The following is a 20,800-nucleotide window of genomic DNA, read 5'->3' as shown; positions in this document are numbered from 1 at the left end:
CTCTGGAAAGTGCTAATGAGCTGGGCCGCAGCAGCGGAGCGCCCGAGTATTTTCCTAAGGAGAGAAGACTTTGTCACAGAACCTCCAGGATAACCCAAAGTAGATCATGCTAGAATTCCAACGATGGCCATTTAAATCTTAACAAAAATATCCAAAGAATGAAAAGGCGTGGGCCGCCTGGATGGCTCGGTTGAGCGCCCAACTCGGGTTTTCGCTTAGGTCGTGATCTCCTGGTCGGGAGATTGAACCCCTGCATTGGGCTCCCTGCCAGTGGGGAGTCTGCTTCCCTCTCTCTCTGTCTTTCTCCCTCTGCTCTGCCACCCCCGCCCCCCATCGCAGGCACTCTCTCTCATAAATAAATCTTAAAAAAAAAAAGAAAAGGCATGACCATCTAGCTTCCTGAGTTGGAGAACTAGCTTACATAAGAACACCCATTTCCATCACTCTAAAACCCACTCTGAGCAACAATTTGGTCTCCGTTACTGTTTGGCATTCACTGAGCAAAGCTACCTGGGCTGGGGATACCGTCAGGGCACCGCCACTGAGCCCTGAACCCAGGCAAACGAGCAGCACGTTAACAGACTGGCATCTGACTTATAAAGAAGCTCCTTCTTAACAGTATGGTTAGCACCAACTGGTTCTCAGAGGCTCATCCATTCTTGGTGAGCTTACAGACTAGATCTCTGGAACCAGAAAGGCAGAGGACCAGACCCTCAGCCCCAGGATGTTCCCCATGGTTTGTGGCCTCCAGTTCCTCCTGCAGACGCCACCAGGAGAACCCAGTCAACTTACCTCAGACAAACCTTCTTAACTCTGAGAAAAGATACTGGCACCTTAAAGTAACTCGTCTGAGTGAAAACACACATACATACGTCATTGAACTAGTACGAATCATTCCGTATCAGTCCACACTTACAAGCACAGTGAAAGCTGAGCATTATTATAAACAGTGAGCCCACGGTGAACTTCAATAGTCTGGAATAATAAAACTGAATCTCAGAGTCTGAGGGGGCCTTCTCAGGTCCAAATCCCACAGTGCTGAGAAGGCAACTGGCAGACCACAGGCAGGCTCCTCTCATAACGGGAAGGAAGTGTGCTAGATTTTAGGGCAGACATCTTCACTTTTCAATAAATGTGTAGGACATATTTTTAAGAGTACTTCAAAAGGGAAAAGATGCAAAATCATTTAAAGTCAAGAGTACTATAGGGGATGGAAACGGAAATTAAAATCAAAATACGTCACCAGGGCACAGTCATGAGAATGGCTATTGAAGGGGCCTGCAGCAGTGAGGTCCAGGGGGAGGCAGAGCCACGGGGCTCTCGCACGTCATGGACACAGGCGTGAGCAGGGGCGGACACTCGGCAGCATCTACTGAAGATGAAACACATGTCCCTGCAGCCCAGCAACGCCCGGTCTAGGACCCACAACGGCAGGCTGTACCTGTGCTCCGAACGACATACGCAAGAGTGGGCGCAGCCGCAGCGCTCGCAATGGCCACAAAGCAGAACCGGGCAGACGCTCGGCTACGATAAGCGATAAAACGTGGTGTGTTCGCAGAGTGGCGTGCCCCGCAAGTATAAAATCTGCATCAATTAACACACCAATGACATGAGACCCTCACTGACTTAATGTGCAGCAACAAAGAAAATGAGACAAAAAGAACGCATACTGCACACCTCTACATCTGTCGAATTTAAGAACAGTCCCCATGGCTTCAGGAGCCAGGTCAGTGGTCACTCCAGGGAGGAGGGGAAGCAGTGACGGGGGCGGGCCCGAGGGGCTCCCGGGGGCTGGCAACGCTCTCCTCCACTTTGCGACGGTTCACCAAGGGGCACAGCAGTCATTTCTGTGCTGCCTACACGTGAGTAAAACAAGCCTCAGGAGGAGTCTGTCTCTGACAGGTCATCCTGAGAATGAAAATACACCTGAGGTGAGGAGACTTCGGAGCAAACGTGTTGTGTTGGATGTGTGAACGAACCTCTGCCACCCAGACACTCCCCTAAAATCATGTGCACAAGTTTTAAAAAGCATCGACTGACAAGGACAAAAAGAACAGGACAGGGACAAGAGCAGCGAGAGGCGTGCACAAATTCTGCAAGCTAGAAAGTAAACAAGTGCCGACTGCCTACCTTGCGGCCCACAGGAAGATGCTCGTAGGTAAGCTTTTTTGAGAGCTGGGGGTGGGGGCCTGTAACTAAAGGCAAGCTCCCTCAAGCCACAGAACTGCAAGAACAGCTCGGGCTTGGGAGGCTCCAGAAACATCTGAAAGCAGCCTGCCTGCCCCTGTGCACACTGCCGGCCACTCGGCCCTGGGTCTCCTCTCACCCGGGGCAGCCCAGGACATTGCCTTCGCTTCCCACCTCCCGCAAAGACTAGGGGATAATCTCCAGAGACGTTGGCATAGCCGAGGTCAGACATGAGGCACGGACAGAAAACAGACAAATGAAGAAAGAGTGTGCATTCTGACCAGTGAGACCGTTCGCCCCCTCTATCCCAGGATCCCAGGACAAACACAGCAGGCTTACCCTCCAAGCAGGAGAATGAGGAACCTTCCTCTGGGATACTGACCACCTCAAGAGGAAAAGACTTACTGAGACTGACACTTATGCAGTGTGAGTGGAAAAGGAGGCTCACCATCCATCATACCTCATGAAGCCCACCATGGGACAGACCCTGCCACACACTTGCTTCCAATAAGCTTTTTAGAGTCTCACTCAAATCTAAATGGAAAACTGCCAACATAAAAGTGAAAGACCAGGGCGCCTGGGTGCCTCAGTTGGTTAAGCGACTGCCTTCGACTCAGGTCATGATCCTGGAGTCCCGGAATCGAGTCCCACATCGGGCTCCCTGCTCGGCGGGGAGTCTGCTTCTCCCTCTGATCCTCCCCCCTCTCATGTGCTCTCTGTCTCTCTCATTCTCTCTCTCAAATAAATAAATAAAATCTTTAAAAAAAAAAAAAGTGAAAGACCAGAACAGAGAGTACAGAGGAAGTCAAGAGAAACAGACAATGAAGAAGTCAAAGAAAGTTGTCAAGAAAACTGTAATCAATATCCTCAGAAGATAAGGAGTGTATTCACGAAGCAAGAAGAGGATGCCAGAAAACATAAACATTCTGAACACAAGAAGGAGCTCTTAGAAATTAAAAATACAACAGCAGGAACAAAAACTCAACATACAGATGGACGTCTATAAAGTACAGAAAAAAAGAAAAGGAAAATAGAAATAAAACATAACAAAATACCATCACAATAAGGGAGTATGCCTAGGAAGGTAAAGATATGGCATCTAGAAATCAGGCATCCAACAGGAGAGCAGCAAAAATAATTCCTAAGAGGACAACAAAGAAAAGTCCTCAGACCTAAAGAGCATCTGGACCAGACTGAGGCAAACAGCTGGAGAATTCTAGGACAAAGGACTCTGGTGGAGAAAACGGACCCAATAAATTATCTGTCACGTGGAGAATTGCATTGAGACACATTTTACAAAGCTGTTTGAAGGTATGAGAAGACTTTATAAATGGCCAAAGAATAACAAGCAAAATAAAAAAGAGGCAATTATTAAATCCCAAAAAAACAAAAAGTTCAATAAAGAAGTAGAATACAAGGACAGATCATAACTAGTTGTGACTATTACTTGGACATGATAATGTCACACTGAATACTGATATAACTATAGTAAGAAGATGGGAGCCAGGTTAGGGTTAAATTTATCTTTCAGAGTAAAAATAATTTTTAAAAAACCCCAAAAACTAGCACTACATTGCTATAATATACATGCTATATAGCTTGCTATCTAGAAATGTGGAGGGAAATACCAAAAGAAACACTAACAAAGGACTGACCCACAAAAAGAGGAAGTCAAGAATCTATAATCTTCACACTATGTGGCAGGGTCACAATTTCTGGACATTAAAAACAAAACACAGGGGCACCTGGGTGGCTCAGTTGGTTAAGCGACTGCCTTCGGCTCAGGTCATGATCCCAGAGTCCCGGGATCGAGTCCCGCATCAGGCTCCCTGCTCAGCAGGGAGTCTGCTTCTCCCTCTGACCCTCCTCCCTCTCATGCTGTCTCTCATTCTCTCTCTCACAAATAAATAAAATCTTAAAAAAAAAAAATTAAAAAAAACAAAACAAAACAAAACACAAACGTGGTTGGGGAGTTTGTTCTGTTTGTTGAGGCACAGAACAAACAGGAAGGCAAGTGGTCCCCGCCAGCTACAAGGCCATCATCACTGGGCTTTCCCCTGCCTGCACTCCTGGGACAGTCACCTCTCCCAAGTTAGCTTAAAGAGTCAGTCCAATACACCAAAAATCAATCTGTTCTGGAAAATCACCTTTTGAATTTGCATCCATGCCCTCTCCCTACTGAACTCTCCACCACATGATAAGGAAGCGGAAGTAGGAAGCAGCTCAAAATAATTAAAAAGATTTTCATCTAAACCATGAAGCGCAGTAGAACTCAAGAAGCACTCCCAAACGACCGCCTGTCCAAAAGCCCTGACTGCCCACAAGACTCATTCATGTTCGTGACTTGAAGTAATAATCATACCTTAATTTCATTGTCATTTGCAAAATTGCCAAAAGAAGCCATAATTTTGGGTACAGCTGCAGCCAAGGTCTCCTGAACAGATTCCTCAGGTCTCTTGCTTATTCGAGTCAGGCAAGGCAAAAGGTTTACCAAGTAAGGCCTGCACATGTGAAAGGAACAGGAGTTATTCTTCCAGGTCTACTTTAGTGAGAAACATAAGCAATTATTCAGTACCTGTTAGGGAAGAGCCAGTTTTTATATGCATAACAGTCCTTAACAGAAAGTAGACAAATCTCAGCAAAAACAACTGGAGGGCTAAAATGCAGATCAACTTCTAATGTGGGAGACACTTATCTTTCATTTCTCCTATGATCACAGAGGACTCTAAAAGCTTGTTTTAAGGGGCGCCTGGGTGGCTCAGTTGGTTAAGCGACTGCCTTCGGCTCAGGTCATGATCCTGGAGTCCCGGGATCGAGTCCCACATCGGGCTCCCTGCTCGGCGGGGAGTCTGCTTCTCCCTCTGACCCTCCTCCCTCTCATGCTCTCTCTCACAAATAAATAAAATCTTAAAAAAAAAAAAAAAATTTAAAAACTATTTGTGGTAAACTATAATAATAAAACATTCATATTTTAAATTAGAAAACAATAGATAAGAAAACAGCAGTTAAAAAAAAAAAATGAAAAAGTTTTCTTGAAAAAGGAGTGTTACAAGGAAATATTTTTAAGTGTTCAAACTAAATAAGGCCTTAGAGATAAGACCGGGCCCTCCAGAGAGGAAGCGCAGACAGTGCAGGATGCAGGAGAAGCCAGTCACTGGGCAGAAGGCTGAAACCACATGAGTCCCCTCAACAAACACGGGACTAACGTGACAGGCGCCTTCTCTCGGCGGAGACAAGCAGGTCTTCACCTGGGACTATAGCAGGAAAGCTAGGCTGGCTTAAGGAGATGACTATTTTGCCAGAAAAAAAATAAACCAGGCATGACGAGCAAGAGAACCTGCCTGACTTTTTGAAGAAGCAAAATCAGGCCAATGAGTCAACTGAGAGTGTCTGAGATGATGGTGGCCCCTGGAGGCAAGATCTCCCTGGGTAAGGAGTCTGGATTTTATCTGAACAGCTCTGGGAAATGAGTAAAAAGTTTAAGTAAGGGAATGACGTGACCCAATCACATTTTTTAAGGTCACTCTGGCTGCTATGTGGAGAACTTGGGATGTGCTGTTTCAGAAGTATAACAAAATTTTCAAAATAAGGATAGTAAAAGAAAAAGGTTATATAAAAAGAAGTTTCCTTAGTGATGTATCTCTATGGCAGCCACTTAAGATTCTTATTAAACTCAAACTCGGTGTGATAAATCACTGTTTCTTTTTAACAGTGAGAGTTTCAGCCCCTCCACCTAGATGTTTACTATGTGTTCCTCAGGGACACAGCCAAGGGTCTATGGATATCAGTTTTGCCGGTTAAGGAGAAGGAAGGCACAGATGAAAACTGGGGTCTTCTTCTGATTCTCAATCCACTGAGGACAGACTGTTCCCACCAGTCAAACTTTATTCACAGTTTAATAGTCATAGTTTTAACTCATGTGAGAGACAAAGGCACACTGTTCTATAAGCAACAATGAGCCTGGTTCTCAACTTTCGACCATGTCTCAAGTATCTTTTCAGCAACCAGCATGTGCAGACACGGCTCTCAGGGCCAGGCTGCAGCAGAGGACAGACAGGGAAGACCCCCGCTGTCATGGGGCACACACCTCTGTCTCTTGGGGAGGGGGGCCAACAGAAAATGGAACAAGCACACTGACAGTGTCCCCGAGTATTACTGAGAGCGAGAAGTGCTACGAAAGGAAGACAAGCCAAGAAACCCCGACCACGACTTGGGGGCAGAGGCTGACAGCGTTAGAGCTCAGGGAAGACCTCTGAGCCAGTGACACCAGAGCCGAGAGGGAAAGAAGCCATAGGCGCCGGCTCCCCATCAACAGACAGTAATAATAATCCAGAGCGCACAACTTACCTGCACTTCTGAGGCCGGACCAGGTGAGCCAGTTCAGCAAACCTCCACAAGGCGGCGCGCAGGCTCCGGGGAGCACCGTTCTGAGTGGGTTGAGAGTGGTGAGTTACATTTAAGAGTCACGCACGCTACTCCAAAAGGACTTCACAGAAACAAGAGCATTTATGTGATTATTTATTTCTATGTTTAGACACAAGGCCACGTAAACATGTAACTGCTGCAGAAGCATCATGGTCTCAGGGCTTCAATTACAAAGACAGAAAACTTAATTCCCATCCCATCTCATAAATATGAAGAGGAACCTTATGAAGAAAAATAAAGCAGTGAAGTCTACTTTACCAACAGCATTTCCATCTAACATTCCCACTTAGTAAATAAAAGACAAGATTTCACATACACTGCTCAATCCAGGGAAGCAGTACCATTTGCTCAATAACAGAAAATCAAAGCCTACCTTTTTGATTTCCTTATAGAGTTCTAACTGTAGCCTCGGAAGATTGGAGTCCATCAGGGCCTGCAACAAAACACAAGAGAGCCATTCATGTAAGACTCACTCCACCAGCCCGGGAGAAAACTAAAAGGCAATTAAAATTTCAACTTGGGGGCAAAGTGGAATGTAGCAGCAACTAAACTAAGAACTGCTCATTAAGAAAGAAGCACATAGGGCGCCTGAGTGGCTCAGTTGGTTAAGCGACTGCCTTCAGCTCAGGTCATGATCCTGGAGTCCCGGGATCGAGTCCCACATCGGGCTCCCTGCTCAGCGGGGGGTCTGCTTCTCCCTCTGACCCTCCCCTCCTCTCATGTGCTCTCTCTTTCTCATTCTCTCTCTCAAATAAATAAATAAATAATCTTTAAAAAAAAAAAGAGAGAGAGAGAAAGAAAGAAGCACATAGGGTGCCTGGGTGGCTCAGTTGGTTAAGCGACTGCCTTTGGCTCAGGTCATGATCCCAGGGTCCTGGGATCGAGTCCCACATCAGGCTCCCCCTGCTCTGCGGGGAGCCTGCTTCTCCCTCTGCCTCTGCCTGCCACTCCCCCGGCTTGTGCTCTCTCTCTGTCAAATAAATAAATAAAATCTTTTAATAAATAAATAAATAAATAAAATAAAAAAGAAAGAAGCACATATATACAGGAAGTCACTGAATGAACTAGACACAGGTCACTCACTTGAATAAAAAAACTGAAGGGAAAGAATTTAACTTGATGTACAATCAAATACCACATGATATTTAAATCCAATGGTAGATGGTTCAAATTCATTCTAATGCTCTTATATTAAAGCTTTAATATGCAATGAGAGGAGAAAACACCTGAAAGGTTTCCTTCTTCATTAAAGTGCACGCTGCTGGATGGCCCAACATTAACAATGGCCTGAAGTCTGTGATGCCAGCAAGGCAGTGAGCATACTTTTAAGACCAGAGACCCTCGCTCCGGCGGGCAGAGCCCCCGTCCTTTCTGAAGGTTCTCCCTCGAGGCACGGATGCTCCCAGCCCCGTGGCTCAGAACCCAAAGGAGGGCGAGGAGCCTCGTGCTCCTCACAACACCTTCCTTGCCCCATCCCCGCTCACTTATGGACCAAACCAAAACTAACAGCCACCAGGCCAACTGCAACCCAGTAAGAACGGCCAGAGGCAACCACCACCAGAGGCAGAGTCCATGTTAGGGAGGGCTTCTCAAGATGGAAGGAAGGGAAAGGAAAGATTCCTGGCCCCCACTCTCGCCCGTGGGAACCCTCTCCTCTGAAATGGTACTGCCAATGGACTGTCCACCAAGAAGAGAGGAAAGGCGTAACCAAGCCTCAAACCAAGCTTCTTTCATGTGATATAGGGCTTATGACGTCTACAACCTGAGCTGCTCTTAGCAACTCACATGGGTTCACCTACTGGTTCAGTGAGCTTGAAAATCAAAAGCAGAGTCATATTTGGGGAGCTTCTGAAGTATAACAGTATCTCAGAAATTTGTAAATCCTAACTCCTCCATTTCAGTTTGTACTAAATCTGTAAACGAGCACACCAAAACGAACAACATATAGTAAGATGCTACTTTGCAAATAAAACCAGAAGCCACATCCAAGTGTTATTTCACTTTGTTTTATAAACTAATCTCAAACTTACTTTATAACAAGAGAAAACTAAACCTCAAACCCCTAATAATAGCACAGAATCGGGGTTCCCAGTCACTGGGTAATGGCAATCCAACCCCTCCCTGCTCCTAAATCTTTTCCTCACCAAAGTGGACATACCCACTCAGCTGCCAAATCAAGCCATGACAGCCCACCTCCGCCTCCTCGCTCCCACTCCCAGGGCCACCGTCCTGGCTCAGACCTCACTCTCCCAGGCCTGGACTACTCTGCCTCCCACGTGGATTCTCGGTACGCACGTTCTTCTCTACTCCAAGGCAGGCCACACACTGTCACCAGGTTGCTCTTCCTAAATAAAGCACTCCACTGACCACATCAAAAATCTTTGAGAGCTCCTCACTGTTTACCAAATAAAGGACAAACCTCCCTGAATTGAACCTCAATGCCTCCCATTCTCTGAGGGCACACACCGGAGCCACCCTCCTCTGTGAGCCTGCAGAGGCTTCCTGGAGCCCCAGAGAGGCAGGGTGCTGCACTGTTTAAGAGGGCCCCTAATCTCCTCACTCACCTACTAGCCACCACCTCCAGGAAGACTTTTCTGCCTTCCCAGACAGAAGATACCTCAGTCTCCAGAGAGCCATGATGACTTGTCAGCGTCTCTCAGAACTTAGAGTTTGTGCCATGTATTGAGTGATTTCTGTACAAACGTGCTTCCCCACCTGAGACCGTAAATTACATGAGGCAGGAGCACGCTGCCAGGCTGAATCAGATCCCCACTGCATTTTCCTATATAAATGAAAAGCAGCATGTCCCATTTGCTTGGGCCATGAGTCTGGTCTCATCAGAAGCATATAACAACACTCAAAAGAAGACAAAAGTCTAGGACCTGACCCCCAAGTGACCATGTCTATATTCCTGCCCCTGCCTGACATCGCAGCCAAGGGCCATCCCCACACTCTCCCAAGCCTGTCCTTCCTCTGCCACAATGAAAGCAAATCTAGCCAGACCCTGATCTGGCTCCAGCCTGCTGAACCTGAAGACTAGAGCATCTGAGGAAGCACAGATCTAAGTATAGCTAAACCCCACCACGCCCACCTTCAAGCAGGAAAAAGAGGTCGAGACTGACCTCATCTTCACATCTGGGACCATAACAGGAGAAACTAGAATCTCTGCACTGGGAGGCCTGACACAGGGGAAATAGGACAGGAGATGGCCAGAAAGACAACCCAGGCCTTAGGTTACGACCCAGGGTCACGGCCAACAACCACCACACATACACCAAGCTATTCAGTCCAGCAGTTCTTGGAAATAGGTCACTAAAGAAGACAGGCTTAGGGGTGCCTGGGTGGCTCAGTCGTTAAGCATCTGCCTTCAGCTCAGGTCATGATCTCAGGGTCCTGGGATCGAGCCCCGCATCAGGGTCCCTGCTCAGCGGGGAGTCTGTTTCTCCCTCTGCCTCTATCTGCTGCTCCACCTGCTTGTGCTCTGTCTCTCTGTCAAATAAATAAATAAATAAAATCTTTAAAAATAATTATTTAATTAAATCTCATTATTAATAATATTTGTTACCACCTGGAGGACCAGTGAGTGGCCAGGATGGTGCTAAGCACATCACCGCCTTTGATCCTCACATACACGCTCACACACACCACCAAACTTTGTCTGATTCCCTTTGTAGGTAAGGATACTTAGGCTCACAGAATTAAATACATTTCCCGAAGTTGTTCAGTTAGTAGGGGACAGAGGCAAGATTCAAACACAGGTCCCCTTGACTCCAAAATCCATGTATGCTCTATCTGCCTGGCAGAGGGCCTCAATCTCCTTGAACGTAGCAGGAGGGGGTGATCCTCTTTCTGAAGAAGGCTGGGCCCATGAAGGAGAAAGGAAGGGTAACTGCTTGGCCAATGTAAAATGTGACCACTGTCCAGAGAAAGCCCTGAGAAGGACTCCAAAGAACAGTTTCTTTATTGAGATCCCAACGAGAAGGGAAATATTCAACTGATCTACATTAGCTTGGAGTCCTTGGTTTATCCGGCCAAATGAGGGAAAAGCCTGCAAGGAAAATGAAGAGAGGTGGGCTCTTCTCCAAGACTTATCTAAATTTCAGGGGTGGAATTGGAAGCTGCAGGGGAAAAAAAAAGAAAACTAGAAAGGTCCAATAAACAAGGATCCCTGCAGAGAAAGAAACCAGGGAAAACGTCCGGAGAGACTTACAGGGCTAAGCACAGAGCCGGCGCACCGACAGTGGGAATGCTATCTGAGTCTGCACACACAACCCAAAAGGCCAGTCACAAACGCAAAGGTGGCCTAGAAGAAGGTGACCAGGATGCGCTGGGGACACAAAGCAGGAGAAGGGCAGAATGAGAAAAACAAGGACGGTTTTCCAACACAGTAAGAATTATGGAGGAAGGCCTTTATCTTCAAGGGCAGCAGAAAACAGGAGCTTAAAGCTCTGGTGGTCTTGGCCACAGAGTCAGCCTCTCTCAGCAGTGTCCTCTCTCCACCCACAGCTCGCCTGTGGCCCGAGCGCTTTGGCCTTCTGGCTCTGCCGTCCTTCCCTGGGAACTCCTTCCGCCCAGCCCCGCCACACCAGCCCCAGCTAGCCTGTTACAGAAGCCCCGTCTCCTGAGCAGGTCTCCGCAGGGGCAAGGAAAGCAGACGAAGGAAGAGGGGCTAGAGACACCACAGAGAAACCACAGACGGATTCCATTTACCCGTCCCCTGCCTCCCCAGGGCCTCGTGGCTGCTCTAGGCTCTGCCCAAACAAAAGCTGGTGCCTTAGTGACATCTTCCCCAAGAACACCCAGGGCCACCAGCAGTGCCCACGTGGCCTATGCACTGCACAGGCTTCCGGGGGAACGCACTGCCTTCTGATTGAGCAGGGGTAGCAAGCACGCGGGCAGATATGAGAGCACCGCCAAAGCTCACACCAAATGCAACAAGCACAAACATCCAGAGGGACTGCGCCACTCAAAACAGAAGAAAGTTAAGTCACAGCTTCTTCTCTCAGCCACAAGTCCTGCTCGGAGAGCACGGCTCACAGGCTCTTACTTTTATGACTCTGTTGAGGCACTCGTCAGCCACCATCCGGACATCCGACTCTGCATCATCACTGCACAGCAGAAAAAGTTCCATAGCGATGCCCAGAAGTTTCTGAAATTCTGGAGAATTTCTAAGTAAAAAAAAGAGAGAGAGAGAGGGAGAAACTGTCACAGCCAAGAGGAACCTACGAAGACGTGACACCGAAATGCAATGAGGTATCTGGTATCCTATATGGGATTCTGGAACAGAAAAGCAACATTACATAAAAACGAAGGTTAATAAGTAATTAATACTGATTCATTAATTGTGAAAAACATACCACAGTAATATAAGATGCTAATAATTGGGGTAACTGGATGTGGGGTATAGGGGGACTCTCTATACTGTCTTCACAATTTTTCTGTAAATCTAAAACTATTCTAAAATGTAAAAGCTTATTTAAAAAAAGAGATTGTACTTGCAACACAATTTCATTTTTTTAAAGGTTTCGTTAAAAAAATCTTAAAAAGAACTGTTTTATATGTAATGAAACTCAATAAAATAAAAAAAGAGGGGAAAAAAGACACTGCTTCACTCCCAGATAGCCATCTGCTCTCTGCCAACAGGTTACTTTTACTCTTACTTACAATATGCTTGGAATCCTGAACACAGTATACCAATATAACTTTTTCACTTCTTTTAAACCTTGCTTTCGATGTGTTCCAAAGCATAACCATATCGCATTGCAGACTACACACGATCACGGCCAGGCTGTGGTTTTGTTCCTCTAGCTCAGTCCTACAAAGACTAGAGTCTATGTAATGCTTGCAAGTGATCTTACAATGTTTGACTGAGAGAGCCTGTCTGGGCTGTCACGATCCATGTGGTTGAACACTGTCGAGACAGAGACAGGCTGATGGGCCACGTTCTAGGAACTGATTTCACAGCACCGTGAAGAACTGCAAGTCAGTTATACGGCCCCTGTATAATGCTGTTATTTTTGAAACCTCAGGCGCCTGGGTGGCTCAGTCGTTAAGCATCTGCCTTCAGTGCAGGTCATGATCCCAGCGTCCTGGGATGGAGCCCCGCATCAGGCTCCCTGCTCAGCGGGAAGCCTGCTTCTCCCTCTCCCACCCCCTCTGCTTGTGTTCCCTCTCTTGCTGTGTCTCTCTCTGTCAAATAAATAAATAAATTCTTTAAAAAAAAAAAAATCCAACTGCTGTTTCATGATCTCAACCTGGAATACTCTGAAATGGGGGTCCTCCCCCTTTCCCACTACATCCTAATTCCTACCAATGGTCAGAAGAGCCACAAGCCTAAGAGAACCAAAGGACCACCTTAGCAACGATCGACAAATATAAGCAAGAAACAAAACACCCAGCAGCACGTCAGACCTCCCACAAGCAGGAAAGGCCTCTCAGATGCGGGTAGAGCATTCAAATGCCGCCCCAAGCAACGCTTGGCTACGGAACCACAGCGTGAGCTACATGTCTGATTTTATGCTTTCTAATGGTTACATCAAAAATAAAAAGAAACAGGTAAAATTAATTTTAATAATATATTTCATTTAGGGACGCCTGGGTAGCTCAGTGGTTAAGCGTCTGCCTTCTGCTCAGGTCATGATCCCAGCATCCTGGGATCAAGTCCGGCACTGGGCTCCTTGCTCAGTGGGGAGTCTGCCTCTCCCTCTGCCTGCAGCTTTCCCTGCTTGTGCGCATGCTCTCTCTCTGACAGACAAATAAATAAGTTCTTTAAAAAATAATATTTCATTTAATCCAATATATCCAAAATATGATATTTCAACATTTAATCAATATGAAGAAATTATTGATATACATAACAATCTTTTTCACAGTACATCTTAATTCAAACACAAAATTTTCTTTTTTTTTTTAATTTTTTTTTTTTTTAAAGATTTTATTTATTTATTTGAGAGAGAGACTGAGAGAGAGAGAGCATGAGAGGGCGGAGGGTCGGGAGGGTCAGAGGGAGAAGCAGACTCCCTGCCAAGCAGGGAGCCCAATGCGGGACTCGATCCCGGGACTCCAGGATCATGACCTGAGCCGAAGGCAGTTGCTTAACCAACTGAGCCACCCAGGCGCCCCAAAATTTTCATCAGCAATATGTTATCTGTGTTTAGACTTGATAAAACCCACAGATATAAAAGAAGGTTCACTTGCAAGTAATAAATAAGTTCTGAAGATCTAATGCACAACATAGTGACTATAATCAATAATACTGTATTATGAACTTCAAAGTTGCTAAGAGACCGGATCTTAACTGCTGTCACCACAGAACAGAAACAGTAACTATGTGACTTGATAAAGGGTCAGCTAAGACTACTGTGGCAATCAGACTGCAGTGTATACACGCATCAAACCAACACTCTGTATACTGCAAATTTAGTGTCATAGGTCAGTCCCGTCTCAATTAAAAGAAAAAAGTAGGTTCATATACCATTTCTAACCATGCTTAAAAGTTCTCCAATAACTAGACTGAATATTGATTTTTAAATTTTATTAATAAAACTGATACAGGACTAATGAGGTCACAGATTTCTTCCTGAGAGAGCTTTAGAAATGTCTTTCATGTCTGTCCATGTCACCTAAATTGTCAAATTTACTGCACAAAGTTGTTCCTAATACTCCCTTATAATCCTGTTAATATCTACAGAACCCATACTAAACTCATCTCCCTCACTCCAGACACCTGTGTGACTTCACTCTTTCTTGCCTGGTCAGTCTGATGAATCTTATGGACGCTCTCAAAGAACTCACTTCCGGCTTTATTGAGCTTCTATAGACTTCTCTGTTTTCTATAACTTCTGCTCTTATCTTTATGTCCATTCTTCTGCTAAATTTGGGTTTCATCTGCTCTTGTTTATCAAGTTTCCTGAGATGGAAGCGGAGGTCACTGATTTGAGAACTTTCTTTTTTTCTTAGGACAGGCACCGAGTACTATGACCCTCCCTTGGATACACCGCAGTGGCATACCTCAACTTTCGAAATCCTTTCTTTTTATTTTCGGTCAATTCAGCATACTTTCCGATTTCCCCTTTGACTTTGTCTGTGACCCATGGGTCATGTGGAAATGTGTTACTTGTGTTCCAGACTATCTTTCTGGAACAGATTCCAATTCAATGCCATCGAGGTCAGAAAGCATACTTGTATGAATCCTTTTACATTGAGAGACCTGTTGTATGGCTCAGCATGTGGTCTCTCTTGGCAAGTGTGCTGTGAGCATCTGAGAAGAGCGTGTCTTCTGTTGTTCTGGGTGGAGTGTCTATAAATGCCAACCAGGCCACAGGGGTGGGTACTGTTGTTCAAGTCTTCCAGATCCAGATTTTATGTCTGCTGCTCTAAGAATGTTTGAGAGAGGCTACTGAAATCAGACTATAATTGTGGATTTGTCTGTTTCTCCTTGCAGTTCAATCAAGTTCTGCTTCATGTATTTTTGAAGCTCTGTACTTAGCTACTTAAACATTTAGGGCTGCTATGCCCCTTGATGAACTGATGCCTTTATCGTTATAAAAGTGACCATCCTATTTCTGGTAATAGCTTTTGTTTAAAATCCACTGTCTGAAATTAACACAAGCACCCTGGCTTCCCTCTGATCAGTGCTAGCACAGTCAGCTTTTTTATTTTTCACTTTTAAGCTATTTGCACCTTTATACTGAAAATGGGTTTACTGTAGGCAGGATACATGAGGTTTTGGTTTTTCATCAGATCTGAAGAAACCTGTCTCTTCTGTTTAATGTCATTATTGACATTAAGTAGATTTAAATCTACCATCACACTATTTCTTTCCTACTTACCCCAGGTGCTCTTTATTTGCCTTTTTCCCTATTTCTGCTTTCTTTTGGGTTGAGTATTTATTTTTATGACCCCGTTTTATCTCCTTTTTTGGTTTATTAGCTATAACTCTTTGTTGTGCTTTCAATTGTTGCCTTGCTTATAGGATACATCTTTAACTTATTCCAGTCCGCCTTAACGGCGTTACAGCACTTCACATACAACATGAGAAACCGACAGCAGTACTGGGTTCGTTTCCTGGGGCTGCTGTAACCGACCACTAGAAACCGGGTGGATGAAAACCACAGGTGTTCCCCTCTCACTATTCTGGAGGCCAGAAGGCCCAAATCAGTATCACTGGGCCAAACATCAGGGTACTTCCCTCGAGAGACTGCAAAGGGGAAGGGCTCCTTGCCTCTTCCAGTGTGGTGGTGGCCAGCACCCCCGGCCTGTGGCCTGATCTCCAAGCCTGTCTCTGCTCCATCTTCACACTGCTGCACACACGCTTGTGTGTGCACGCGTGTATGTGCATGTGTGTGTATGTGTCTGTGTGTATGTGTGTGGTGTATGTGGTGTGTGTGGTATGTATCGGTGTGATGTGGGGTGTGTGTGTGTGGTGGGGGGTGGGGGGGTATGTATGTGCATTTGTGTACATGTGTGTATGTGTGTGTTGGTGTGTGTGTGTGTCTGTATGTGTGTGTTGGTATGTGTGATGTGGGGTGTGGGGGGGGGGTGTGCTCTATGTGTGTGTGGTGTATGTGTGTTTGTGTGTGTTTGTGTGTGAGATCTCCCTCTGCCTCCTTCTCATAAGGACACACATGTGGCTACATCGAGGGTCCCCCCAGACAACTCAGGACAATCTCGCCATCTCACAATCCTTACCTTAATCACATCTGGGAAGACCCTTTCCCTTCGAGGTACATTTATACAGGATTCCAGGGATCAGGACCTGCTGTCTCGGGGGCAGGGGCACTACGTGGCTAAACACAAGCTACAGCCAGCCTTTATGCCAATGTTGTCACATATTCTACTTCCACATGTCATAAGCCCCAAAATACGTGGTTATTAATTTTGCTGCAAGCAAGCCATTAACTTTTAAAGAGATGGAAAATGAGGAGGCAGGTCTTCTAGTCACATGGCGCCAGGTTACCATGTCCCTGCTCTCCGGTCCTCTCCGTGGGTCCAGATGCCTCTCTCATCTTATTTTCCTTCTACTGGAAACACTCTGTACTATTTCTTAGAGTGGCTGCCTGCTGGACATACATTATTTCAGCTTTTGCGTGTCTACTTCACCTCTGTTTCTGAGAGACGGACTAACTGGCTATGCGGTCGCAGGCTGTTTTCAAGACTTTACAAATGACGCCCCACTGACTGCTGGCGCGTATGGTTTTTCCAGCAAGGAATCTGCAGCCGCTCTCACCTTTGTTCAACGCAGCTCTTTTTAAGGTCTTGTCTCTCTATGTAACACATTCCATCTTTTCTCTAGCTTCTCAAATACATGAAGTAACTGTTTTCATGGTTTTGTTTTTTATTTTTTTTTAACCATCTGTGCAATTTCTGAGTCAGTTTCAACTGACCACTACGAATTTTATTGTCCTGTTTATACGCACTCCTGAGAAGTTTTGACTGGACACCGGATCTTCTAATTTTTACCTTGTTGGGCCCTATATACTTCTGAATTCCTATAAACACTCCTGAACTTTGCTCTGAGATGCAATAATGTTACTATGAAAGAGTATAATCTTGGGTTTTGCCTGTAAGCTTTATCAGGCAGGACCAGAATAACATCTTAGTTTAGGGCTAAGTTAGCCCCCATCATGAGGGCAAACCCTTCTGCATCCTCCAGCCAAGGCCCAGGAAGGATACCTGTCCACTGTGGCTGGTGTGAACAGGAGCTCTTCCACCAAGTGTTCCAGCAAGTGTTCCTCCTCATCCTTCTAGGTGATCCTACCCCAGCCCTAAGTTTTATCCTTATAAGCACCTGCACTTCCATAGGAGCTAAAGACTCAAGAATCCCTCCCTCTGCAGGCTCCAGGGATCATTCTGTGCAGCGCTGTCTTCTTTGGGATTCTCCCCAGCTGGCTCTAGCTGGCAGCTCTGTCTGTCTCTTCAAACATGCACCCCACGGCTCTGCCTGGGTTTCCCCTCCCCACATAACTCCTTCCACACAGTAACGGCGGGGGAGGGGGGAGTCATGTGGCTCCCACACTTTTCCATTTTTCGAGGACTGCTGTTGCTCTTTGCCTGATGTCTTGAAAACCATTGTCACATATATTTTGTCCATTATCAACTGTCTTAGACAGGAAAGTAAATCTGTCTTTGGTATTTATCTTACCAGAGCAAATATCTTTCTTGCTATTTTAAATTTAAGTTATTAACATAGTGTTAATAAATTTCCTGGTCGGGGCACCTGGGTGGCTCAGTCAATTAAGCGTCTGCCTTCAGCTCAGGTCATGATCCCAGGATCCTGGGATCAAGCCCCATATCGGGCTCCCTGCTCAGTGGGAAGTCTGCTTCTCCCTCTCCCTCTGTGTGCTTGCCCTCGCTCTCTCTCTCAAATAAACAAATCTTTAAATAAATAAATAAATAAATAAATAAATTTTCTGGTCACAAATACACATTTCTAACAATCATCTTTTATAAAGTTAACTAACATTCCCTTCTATAAATGTATTTTACTTTTTCAATTCCCCAACTGGTAAGTCATTATTTTTAATTTTCTAATGGGATGAACAGCACCGCACGGACATTGTCACACTTTCCCGAGGATAACGTCCTCAGGTGAGACTGCCACAAAGATGACAGTCGGAAGCTTGATATTTTTGCCAAACTGCCTTTTTTTAAGAAGGTTGTATCACTTCTGACAAAAATCCTTAGTATTTCTTTTTTTTTTTTTTTTAAAGGTTTTATTTATTTATTTGACAGAGAGAGACACAGCGAGAGAGGGAACGCAAGCAGGGGGAGTGGGAGAGGGAGAAGCAGGCTCCCCGAGGAGCAAGGAGCCCGATGCGGGGCTCAATCCCAGGACCCCGGGGTCATGACCTGAGCCGAAGGCAGACACTTAACAACTGAGCCACCCAGGCGCCCCCTTAGTATTTCTTAATGTTTGTCAGTTTGACGGATGGAAGCTATTCTTGTTTTCGCTTTGGTCTCTTTCCCCTGATGACTAGTAAATGTGAATATTTTCCCACAGGAAACAAAAAATACATGTCAGCTGTCAGGTTTACTGGCCCACACATATTTCTTACTTCCTGAACCACCTGGTCATGTTCTTTGCCTACCTTCCTATTAGGCTGACAGTCTTTTCCTTAATGATTTATAACTGCTCTTTATACAGCTATTAAACCTTTGATATATATGCTGTCAATACCAACCCCAAGTTGAATTTACTTTCAAATCTGATTAAGGTGGAGTCTGACATACTGAACCATATTCCAGTCAAAACAATGTTTTCCTTTATATTATTAGTCTTCCTCTGCCTAAGATCAAATATCCTATTTTTAATAATAATTTCATTTTTTTACATCTAAGTAATTAACCTGACATTTATGTCTGTTTGCAATATGAGGCACAGACATAATTTTCCTCGAGTCATTTGGTTCAATAACCTATCGCTTCCCTTTTGATACAAAATGTTATCTTTACCATAAATTCACACACACAGATGCACACATACACTCTCCTAACTTTCTATCCCAAACCTTTAATGTCTAACAACTAATTTAACATTGTGTACATCACCTCTCACCATACTGCTGATGTTTCCGATTTTCTTTGCAACATTCATGTATTTATTCTTGCAGGTGAACAAGTTCAAAAATACCCTTACTAGAACTCTGATCAAGGCTATTTAAATTTATGGATTAATTTAGAGAAAACTCAGCTTTATAATAAAAAGTCTTCCATTTAGGAAGGAAAGTAGTCATCTATACCTTTCAGGAAAGCCAACAGCAGTCCACATGTTTTCTGCATATTTCTTGTCAGTTCCTTGAAATTCTAGATGTTGGTGCCACTGTGAATTGGATCTTGAACCCTGATATTTTCTGACTGACCTACGCTAATATGTGGGAAACCTATGGATTTCTGTATATTTATTTTTACCTAACCACTTTATCAAGGTGCACACGCTTAGATAAGGGTTCCCAAGTACTCCCAAGAGGAGACTTGTGAAAAACAAATCCCCAGACTACACCTGAACAGAAAATATAAGTGTGTTTGGGAAAGAGGACAGTGAGGTATCTTCATTACTGTATTTTTGACAAATTTTCTGGATGATCTTGACTCTCATCCATATTTAGGAACTCGTAGGTCAGACCACCAAATTGGGAGCTGAAATACACTAATAGTCACAATATCCATGAAGTTTTAGATGACTTCCCACATTAAAAACTCCAGAAGCTACCACTGAAATAACCCCACTGGAGACAAAGTTAGTATATCACAGAAGCTACAGAAATGTATCAAAGATTTAGTTATATTCAAGGACAGATCACAGGAAATACCAGCTATAAGAAAGAGTTGATAAAACACTATATACATAAATAAAATATCTACTTGAGCTCTACACTCTGAAATTCCTGCAAAGTATGGAAAGTATCTTAAAACTAAATTATTCTTTGGTCTGATGACATCAAAGACGACCTCTCTGGATCCATAAAATACCCCATCAACATGTCCCTCCGTAGAACAAGAAGCATGACTATCAGCATTACTCCATAAAAACAGAAGAAATACACTACTGTGAAAACCACTAACAGCTACTATTTTGATTTAAGATGGCAAACTGAGCCACAAACCAATCCTAAGATATCCCAACATACTTTACTAAAATTTAAATCTAAGCCAACATTCCATCAATTCCACTGAGAATGAGCAAAAGAAACTCAGTAAGTACAGAGCAGGAAGCATTCCAAGTGGAAGACAGCTCGTCTTTTGGGTCCGTAAGCTTTCACAGTGAAATGTTCCTGGACTCCCAGATGCTGGAGGTCAGATGGGCAAAACTCTGCTAGGGCAGCAGGAAAGCAAATGTTTGTCAGGGATCTAAGTCACTTCACATGAAAGCAGTGACACCTGGTAGCTCTGGACAAGACCCGTCACAACCCTATAGAGCTCTCGCTCCCATGCGACTAACAAACAGGGATGCAGTGTCACCCAATCTCACAAGAACCCCAAAAATCAGGACTTACAGTTCACAAATGCAGACTGAAAGAAGTTAAATTTATCCAAAATCAGCTGGCTTATAAGGAGTAGAGATGGAATTCTTTTTTTCCCTACTTTTATCACAGTGTTGTTTTCTACAACAGCACGCTAACTTATAATTTTTATTTTCAGCACATACTCTCATTTGTTATTTCATTTGCTTCCCACATTTCTACAAATT

At 44.7% G+C, this 20,800-nt stretch overlaps 1 protein-coding gene across 10 annotated transcripts in view; it reads right to left on the bottom strand.

Moving 5' to 3' along the window:
* Window positions 1–20,800, bottom strand: part of HTT (huntingtin) — a 139,594-nt gene that overhangs the window by 104,431 nt on the left and 14,363 nt on the right. For 9 of the 10 annotated variants that reach the window (XR_010409241.1, XM_064584168.1, XM_064584171.1 and 6 more), the window contains exons 3-6: window positions 11,660–11,780; window positions 6,986–7,045; window positions 6,535–6,614; window positions 4,550–4,688 (exon numbers count right to left, since the gene is read on the bottom strand). Coding sequence is in view for 9 of the 10 variants with exons in the window: in XM_064584168.1 (XP_064440238.1) it covers window positions 4,550–4,688; window positions 6,535–6,614; window positions 6,986–7,045; window positions 11,660–11,780 (400 nt within the window). In the remaining variant the exon portion in view is untranslated. Of the gene's footprint in view, window positions 1–4,549; window positions 4,689–6,534; window positions 6,615–6,985; window positions 7,046–9,885; window positions 9,997–11,659; window positions 11,781–20,800 lie in introns of those variants that run through there. The other variant, XM_064584175.1, reaches the window with a different exon arrangement.

The sequence above is a fragment of the Mirounga angustirostris genome, unplaced genomic scaffold (assembly GCF_029215605.1).
Source record: "Mirounga angustirostris isolate CCGP_5_RB_7025 unplaced genomic scaffold, mMirAng1.0.hap1 SCAF_2, whole genome shotgun sequence".
NCBI lineage: Eukaryota > Metazoa > Chordata > Mammalia > Carnivora > Phocidae > Mirounga > Mirounga angustirostris.
This window is presented reverse-complemented; position numbering and strand designations above follow the sequence as displayed.